This window comes from Aegilops tauschii, chromosome 7, assembly GCF_002575655.3.
Source record: "Aegilops tauschii subsp. strangulata cultivar AL8/78 chromosome 7, Aet v6.0, whole genome shotgun sequence".
Classification (NCBI taxonomy): Eukaryota; Viridiplantae; Streptophyta; class Magnoliopsida; order Poales; family Poaceae; genus Aegilops; species Aegilops tauschii.
The window spans coordinates 612,384,882-612,393,655 of NC_053041.3; the positions used below are offsets into that span (position 1 = coordinate 612,384,882).

Below are 8,774 nucleotides of genomic sequence, written 5' to 3' on the forward strand. Positions count from 1 at the left end.
AGTATTCGCTTCCACTAAGAAAACATAAAATCTGGAAACAAACAACATACAGCAGTAGTACCCACAACACATGACCAGAGCACTAAGTTTAATTCTCCAATCACGACAGCACTGAAGTGACAGTCAGGCAAAAAACTGTGCTGAGTGAAACGTCGTAATACACATAGCTATATGCACACAAAGAGCAGGTCCAGCCTGGAGGGAGATCGCACACTGAAACTCAGAGATCAAACTAACAGCCAACGAGCACATAGCCATGTCTTAACCATGCCAAAACTAAGTATATACGGGAGGTAGGGAGGAACGGTAATAAGGAGTTTTAATACCATAGATTCATACACCATAGTCCAGAATAGTATGAAAAAGTTCAAGACATAATAACAACCACCAAGTGATGACATCGCAGGTGCTACAGCATCCATCCAAAATGACATATTCTATTAGTAGTTATGACAAGTGAGAAGAGCTAAGAACAAAAGACATGCTCTAAATATCAGGTCAAAGCAAACCAGGAGCCTTGAACATTCAGATGCGCCCTGTGGAGAACGGAGCCTCCTCGTCTTAACCTTGATGCATCTCATGGGACGGAATTGGAAGAATGCTCTCCTGGAGGCGGTAATGAGCAAGCCGCATACAATGTTGATTCTTACCAATTTTAACCAAACCTAAGAATTTGCCATCAACGTCACAGTGCAACACATGTTTGCCATTGAACCTGACCAGTAGCTCACGCTCATTTAACACAGCCATATCATTGAACGACTGCACCATTGAATCAATTGGTGTTCTCTTTTTCTTTTTGTAAGAAGTTAAATAAAGTTGACGTGATGCCTCCACCGTTGACAGTTCGATCCGATACTTGAAAGCCCAGATTTGGGCCTCGTAATCTTGCATCACCCAGACATCCATAGTGGAGAAACTAGCAGGAGTCGAGCCGGCCCAGAATGCAAGCGTCCCTTTCATATCAAACAGCATGCTATTAGGGCAATGCTGGCCAGGACTGCGCATCCACCGGAATGACTCGGCTTCTGTGTCAAACACAATAGTGTCTGCACATCCTCCTGTGATGTCACTGGAACCAGAAAGCCACCAGTGCAGGCTGCCACGGTGGTGGACTGGTGGTGAAAAGCCGGATGAAAAGTGCACCTCATTCATTAACCTATTTTCCACAGAAGGCGATGAGACCGTTGGAATTTTTACTATGATGCGCCTTGGCTTGTCAGATCCCACTGTGAGGACATATACGCTGGATTTAGACGAGTCATGTGACAGAGAGAACCAGAGCACCCTATATTCTCCAGTTGGATGGTGGCGGTAGAAACCAATTACGAAGTTGAATTGCCCTTGAGGCTGCGGTAGGATAACATACTTGCGGGTGACCGGGTTGCGGATGAAGAAACTGGGTTGCGTGTGATGGTAGATAATCAAGAAGCCATCGCAGGAGCCTTTGAGAGTGAAACTGAGATTGCCTTCCCGGACCAACGGCCAGAGCTCTTGACTGGAGGTGCCACCACCGACGTCACCAAAGACGACATGACTGACAGCCCGCCCATGCGCATCGACAATGGGAACCAACGGCTGTCGGCGGTGGTGTTTGAGCATGAATTTGGGGGTGGATGTGGCACTGCGCCATGACGTGTTGACAACTCGACAGCGGCCGACGTCTTTGGAGGGCAATCGGATGAGTATCATGTCCATAATCTCCCCTGGCAGGTCCTCAAGCATGGTTGCGCCTTTCTTGTCTGGCATCGTCCTCCGTCGAGTCCAGTCAACTGAAAAGACAAGCCGAGCTTTAGTGCAAGCTGAAAACCCGCCTCCACTATTAACTCCTTCGGACCAGTTCAAATTAAAAAGACAAGCAAGTAAAATACACAAGGAAGGCGAGACGAGCTTACCCTAGGAGACAGGCCGCCACGAGCAGGAAAGTCCAGTGGAGGCGCCGGCAAGCAAAATCGGCAGCGTCGGTGTGTTCCCTCGCCTGTAGACACAAATACAAGTGAGATTTGAGCTCGATCTGCAGGAGAAAATATCAGACAAAAGGTCAACTGAAAAGACGCGCCTCTATGGATAACTCCTTCAGACCAGCTCCAATTAAAAAGACAAGTAAAATACACGAGGAATAACCCTAAGAGATAGGCCGCCCAGGCGAGACGAGTCTAGCGTCGGCGGCGACAAGCAATATCGGCAGCGTCAGTGTGCTCCGTCGCCTGTTGACACGAATACAAGCGAGATTTCAGCGCAATCTGCAGATGGCGCAGGGCAAGAGAAAACATCGGACAAGAGATAGGGACGGCGACAAGTTTGGGCGGCGAAGCTGCTCACCTTCGTCGTGGAGGAAGGCGGCGGAGAAGGTCGACGGAGGCGGGAAGTGACCGAGGGCGGCGGGTCAAACCCTAGAGGGGCCGTGCTCCCCCGCACCCAGTCAGGGAGGGGAGCTCGACCAGGAGACCATTGCGCGAGGTGTGGACAGCGCAGCGACCTCGATCTGGAATCCACGCGGCAGGACGGCCGCGGGGAGAGGAGTGAGGAAAAATTAGGTCTTCCAAAGGAGAGGGATGGGGAATTTTTCGTAGAGAGGGAGGAGATTGACTCGGCCGAGTCCTTCTCTATTGTTTGAACGGCGGCTGGGTCTTTTTTTTTTCTTTCTTTGCATTTGGACTATAATTTTTTGGGCGTATAAAATCAGGCTTTTCCCCTCCAGCAACCAACTTGAAACACCTCTCTCTCTCCCATTCCGAGCATGTCGTCTTCCCTACCCATATATAATTTTTTCAGACTTCAATCACCTTCTCCAAGTGCAGCCTCCTCGAAGGTAAGAGGAATAGCGATGGAGTTCCGAGGCCGAACAAAGCCGGCGATGACGCGGCTTGGAGGCAAGTCCAAGGCCTGCAAAGTGCAAGAGGGGAGGAGGCTTTTCGCTCACCCCCAATTGATTAGACGAAGCACGAGCTCGAGACGGGGAATGCGGGGCGAGTGGTACCAAGGCGGGTAGTTTTCAACGAGGTTTGGATGAACTCATCGGAAGCGAGCAAGGGTGGTTTGTGTTGTAGCAAATGGTCGACACATTTAAATTTGGGGGGTGGGGGGAAATAAAAGTCCATGCAGATTGAAGGTAAAAAGACGAAGTGTCAGCCCTTTAATTTCAATCCAATGGTTGCGATAGAAGTGGGGACATCGACTAACACCTAATTTTATTCTAGACGATTGATGCACCGTTGCTCCTTATTCACGGGGCCTGGCCGCCCTATCTTGCCCAACAATGGTGTCGCTAGTCATGGGGGCATCTCTTGACTATCGCTGACACTGCGCATAATCTTCTACTTATGCTTGAACGCAAACGGGGAATTGGATGATTTTCCCCACTTTATAAGGGGTTTGATGATTTGCCCCAGGGTTGTTTCAATGACAATAGCCCCGGCCTCACCTTGTAGCCTCTCGGGGGGGGGGGGGGGGGGGGGGGGATTATCAAATGGAGAAGTAAAGTGGGGCAAAAGATCCAATTTCTCGAACGCAAACTACCCGTACCCCAGCAATGTACCCAAGACTATAACCTTCCAACCTTGTCTTCACCAGTAGTGGGTTCTGTGTTGTCAATATACATGTCCCCGTCTCTATATTAATGGCACGCGAATCATAGAGAATGACACGATACAAAAAATACGAATAGAAGTATACGATTTATTTTCCTTTTCAGCCGAGAGAATCTGTGAAGCATCTTTGTGTATATGTATATGTATATGCATTTCATACGACGTTTAGGCCCCCACGTCGCCTACCGTCTCGGGCGACTCGAGCAGAACCCAGCCCTATCCGCCAGGCCGCACATCCCCCCATCACCCAAGCCACCGCTGGAGGAGGTCACCAGGCTAAGCTCGGACGGCGGACGACGATGGCGGTAGATTTCCTCCTTTTCGCTGCGTAGGGGTGGTGCGGAGCATCCTGGCCATTGCCCCCCCCCCCCCGGATCTGGGCCTCCATTGCACGGCAGTTCGCTCCCGGCGGCAGCGGTGTGGTGGTGTCCGGTGGTGGCAGGAGAGCCGTGGTAGGCATGTTCTGTTGCACAGGGTGGATGCGTACAAGCTGGTCCACGTCTAGATCCGGCTGGATTTGTCTTTGGTGGCCCGCGTGTGGTGTGGGGCGAGGTGCTGGTGTCCATGAACACGCGGGAAACTCTGGTGGAAACCTAGATCTCCTTAGTATCGAGCGATGGCGGTGCTTTTGTGTCGTATTCCCTCTTGAGGGCGCGCGTCGTTTGTGGAGTTACCTCCGGCCGAAGGGACCAACAGTGATGGCATACGTCTTTATGGTGAGGCTCTGCGCGGACCTAGTCAACGGCGAGATCGGGGTCACACAACTGCCAGTAAAAATCGTGTCGACTACGGTCATAGCAGACGATGGCGGCGTCTCCGACGTTGGTTACTTGTCGAGGCATCGGAGTTGCAGGTTGCGTCACCATGCTCGGGTTGTCCCGGGGGAAACCCAAGATCTGTGTCTCTTGGATCAAACGATGACGACACCTTTGGTGTCATTCTCCCTCGTGGGGGCATCATTTTGGAGCAAGTGCTAGCTAGATGGGGCAAGAGATGGAGTGGTTTTGCAACTTCAGCTTCGAGGCAACAGGTCTCGATGGTGTGGTGGAGTAGGGGTCTCGGTGTTGGACGCATTTGATGGGCGTGCGCAGGAGGATGGTGTTGTCTGGTTGGGGGTGTCAACGACACAAGGTCCTGGCAAGGTTAATGCATTGATCACTCTTTGAAATTGCACGATAGAAGATGGCAGTGGGAGATTCTAAAGTGCACGCATGTAGTGCGTGCTGAGTTTCCGCTACACCGGTTGTCGCTCCCTGCTCGCAAGCGGGTGGCTTGGTCAAGCCAGCGGATTACATGGTGTGTGCTAGGTATATGTCAGTGCACATCATTAACTTTGTAGGATTTTTTTTGTGAGAAATCATCGACTTTCTAGGTATGGCGGCTGTGTTTGCGAAAGGCTTTGTTGAGTAATATAATAAAGATGGTTGTGTGCATCCTTCAATGCAGGCAGAGGTTTATCCTCCTTTTTGAGAAAATGTATATGTATATCACATGAAATTCATCATAGAGGCCAAACTGAAAAACTCAAAGCAGCCGACAAATTTTGTGCTGATCTTAGAGGCAATCATTGAGCCTAACAGCTTCTAAGCATTTCGTGAATGCATTTGCTAAAGGCATTTTAGTTGTGCAGCTTTCCATTAATTTTCAATTGCAGACCCCATAAACTTTGGGCTCATCGATTCCAAAAAAGCATTCAACATTTACACCTACGTACACACCTTAATGCTCGCACAAATAAGATAACTTATATTCTGCAAGAAAAAAAATGAAAACAAGAGGCTAAAAGAGCAAGCAATGAGTGTTGCATTTCAGATCATATTCTGCCACTTTACCAAGTTTAGTGCTTGTGGGCATTTTCAGAAACGGAAGACCAAAATAGACCACGATTGTGTTTTATTCTTCATTGGCATCGGCATGCTAGAGTTTGCCCCCCGTTGCCTTGCAATTGATCGATGAATCACTTGAATCAAAACTGCACGATGTGGTGATCCGTATGATACTGTGAGTGGTAAGGTTAACAGCTTGTTACTGGAAACGAGAAGAAAAAATATATCTATTTGCGAATTAGCAGGTCTAGATGTTCAGCCCGACATGCGTGGAGAAAACTGCATGTGCGATAGCTGGAAATGTCTTGGCCTGTTGACGCCGACGGATTCGTGTTAATATAGTGGGGCGCACCTCCCACATAGCTCATACAATGCGGTTTAGATTACACACGAGAGAGGGAGATATTCAAGGAGAAGATAGAACATGGAGAGAAAGAAATAACCTATCTCTATCTATCCTAACTACCTCCAGGTGCGGTGCATCATAACACACTTAACACCCTCCCTTAATCACAACTTCATTAAGTTGAGATTATGCTTGAAGACTTCAAAACTCCTTGTGGGCAAAGGCTTTGTGAATCCATCTGCAATCTGATCCTTTGAATGCACAAACCGAATGTCAAGTTGCTTTTGAGCAACTCTCTCTCTGACAAAATGACAGTCTATCTCTATATGCTTTGTCCTAGCATGGAATATAGGATTAGCAGAAAGCTAAGTAGCACCAAGGTTGTCATACCACAAGCACGGAGCTTGTTTGCTCTTCACACCAAGCTCTTTCAACATAGACTAAACCCATATGATTCCAGCTGTAGCATTTGCTAATGCTTTGTACTCTGCCTCGGTGCTTGACCTGGATACGGTAGCCTGTTTGCGTGCACACCATGATATTAAGTTAGGTCCAAAAAATACTGCAAAGCCAACTGTTGAGTGCCTGTCATCCAGGCAGCCTGCCCAATCAGAGTTAGAAAAGGCTCTGACAAGAGTAGAGGATGACTTGCTGAAATTCAGACCTATACTTAGAGTATGTTTAACATATCTGACTATGCGCTTGGCAGCTGTCAAGTGAACATTGGTAGGTGCATGCAAAAACTGGCATACTTTGTTAACAGCAATGGAAAGATCAGGCCTGGTAAGAGTTAGATACGGAAGAGCTCCTACTAGACTTCTATATTTTGTGCTATCTTCCTGACTCAAGGGTTTACCTTCTGCAAGAGACAATTTTTCTGAGTTGGATAATGAAGTGAGTGAGGGTTTACAACCTTGCAGTCCTGCCTTTTTAACCAGATCAGCTGCATACTTTGCTTGAGAGAGGTGAAGTCCATCCTGATGATTCTTTACCTCAATCCCAAGGAAATAGTGCAAGTCTCCAAGATCCTTTAACGCAAAATCTGCACTCAAGTCTTTTAAGAGTCCTCTGATTGCTTCATCAGATGAGCTAGTCACAATGATATCATCAACATAGATGAGAACAACTATGCATGTATTGGATCTGTTATAAATAAATAATGTGTTGGGAATCGTAGCATAATTTTAAAATTTTCCTACGCTCACCAAGATCCATCTATGGAGTATACTAGCAACAAGGGGAAAGGAGTGCATCTACATACCCTTGTAGATCGCGAGCGGAAGCGTTCCAATGAACGTAGATGAGGGAGTCGTACTCGCCGTGATTCAAATCACCGATGACCGAGTGCCGAACGGACGGCACCTCCGCGTTCAACACACGTACGGTGCAGTGACGTCTCCTCCTTCTTGATCCAGCAAGGGGGAAGGAGAGGTTGATGGAGATCCAGCAGCACGACGGCGTGGTGGTGGATGTAGCGGGTCTCGGCAGGGCTTCGCCGAGCTTCTGCGAGAGGGAGAGGTGTAGCAGGGGAGGAGGGAGGCGCCCAAGGCTGTAGTACTACTGCCCTTCCTCTCCCCCCCTTTATATAGGCCCCCCTGGGAGGGGGGCGCCGGCCAGGAGCCCATCTAGATGGGGGGGCGGCGGCCACGGGGGTAACTTACCCCCCAAGTCAAGTGGGGCGCCCCCCACCCCAGGGTTTCCAACCCTAGGCGCAGGGGGAAGGCCCATGGGGGGGCCCAGCCCACTAGGGACTGGTTCCCTTCCCACTTCAGCCCACGGGGCCCTCCGGGATAGGTGGCCCCACCCGGTGGACCCCCGGGACCCTTCCGGTGGTCCCGGTACAATACCGATAACCCCCGAAACTTTCCCGGTGGCCGAAACTGGACTTCCTATATATTATTCTTCACCTCCAGACCATTGCGGAACTCCTCGTGACGTCTGGGATCTCATCCGGGACTCCGAACAACTTTCGGGTTTCCGCATACTCATATCTCTACAACCCTAGCGTCACCGAACCTTAAGTGTGTAGACCCTACGGGTTCGGGAGACATGCAGACATGACCGAGACGCCTCTCCGGTCAATAACCAACAGCGGGATCTGGATACCCATGTTGGCTCCCACATGTTCCACGATGATCTCATCGGATGAACCACGATGTCGAGGATTCAATCAATCCCGTATACAATTCCCTTTGTCAATCGGTAAGTTACTTGCCCGAGATTCGATCGTCGGTATCCCAATACCTTGTTCAATCTCGTTACCGGCAAGTCTCTTTACTCGTACCGCAATGCATGATCCCGTGACTAACGCCTTAGTCACATTGAGCTCATTATGATGATGCATTACCGAGTGGGCCCAGAGATACCTCTCCGTCACACGGAGTGACTAATCCCAGTCTCGATCCGTGCCAACCCAACAGACATTTTCGGAGATACCCGTAATGCACCTTTATAGTCACCCAGTTACGTTGTGACGTTTGGCACACCCAAAGAACTCCTACGGTATCCGGGAGTTGCACGATCTCATGGTCTAAGGAAAAGATATTTGACATTGGAAAAGCTCTAGCAAACGAAACTACACGATCTTTTATGCTCTGCTTAGGATTGGGTCTTGTCCATCACATCATTCTCCTAATGATGTGATCCCGTTATCAATGACATCCAATGTCCATAGTCAGGAAACCATGACTATCTGTTGATCAACGAGCTAGTCAACTAGAGGCTTACTAGGGACACGTTGTGGTCTATGTATTCACACATGTATTACGATTTCCGGATAACACAATTATAGCATGAACAATAGACAATTATCATGAACAAAGAAATATAATAATAACCATTTATTATTGCCTCTAGGGCATATTTCCAACAGTCTCCCACTTGCACTAGAGTCAATAATCTAGTTACATTGTGATGAATCGAACACCCATTGCGAACTGGTGTTGATCATGTTTTGCTCTAGGGAGAGGTTTAGTCAACGGATCTGCTACATTCAGGTCCGTATGTACTTTA

General features: G+C 48.8%; 1 protein-coding gene across 1 annotated transcript; it reads right to left on the bottom strand.

The window, feature by feature from the left end:
- Positions 1-310: 310 nt before the first annotated feature.
- On the bottom strand, positions 311-1,952 carry LOC109776474 (F-box/LRR-repeat/kelch-repeat protein At1g09650-like). The gene has a single exon (XM_020295053.2). The coding sequence runs from the start codon at positions 1,747-1,749 to the stop codon at positions 562-564; it is 1,188 nt and encodes a 395-aa protein (XP_020150642.1). The 5' UTR covers positions 1,750-1,952; the 3' UTR covers positions 311-561.
- Between the last annotated feature and the right edge of the window lie 6,822 nt (positions 1,953-8,774).

Bases quoted from the DNA above. Each gene is read 5' to 3' on its own strand.
- LOC109776474 (XM_020295053.2), bottom strand. From the start codon at position 1,749: ATGCCAGACAAGAAAGGCGCAACCATGCTTGAGGACCTGCCAGGGGAG.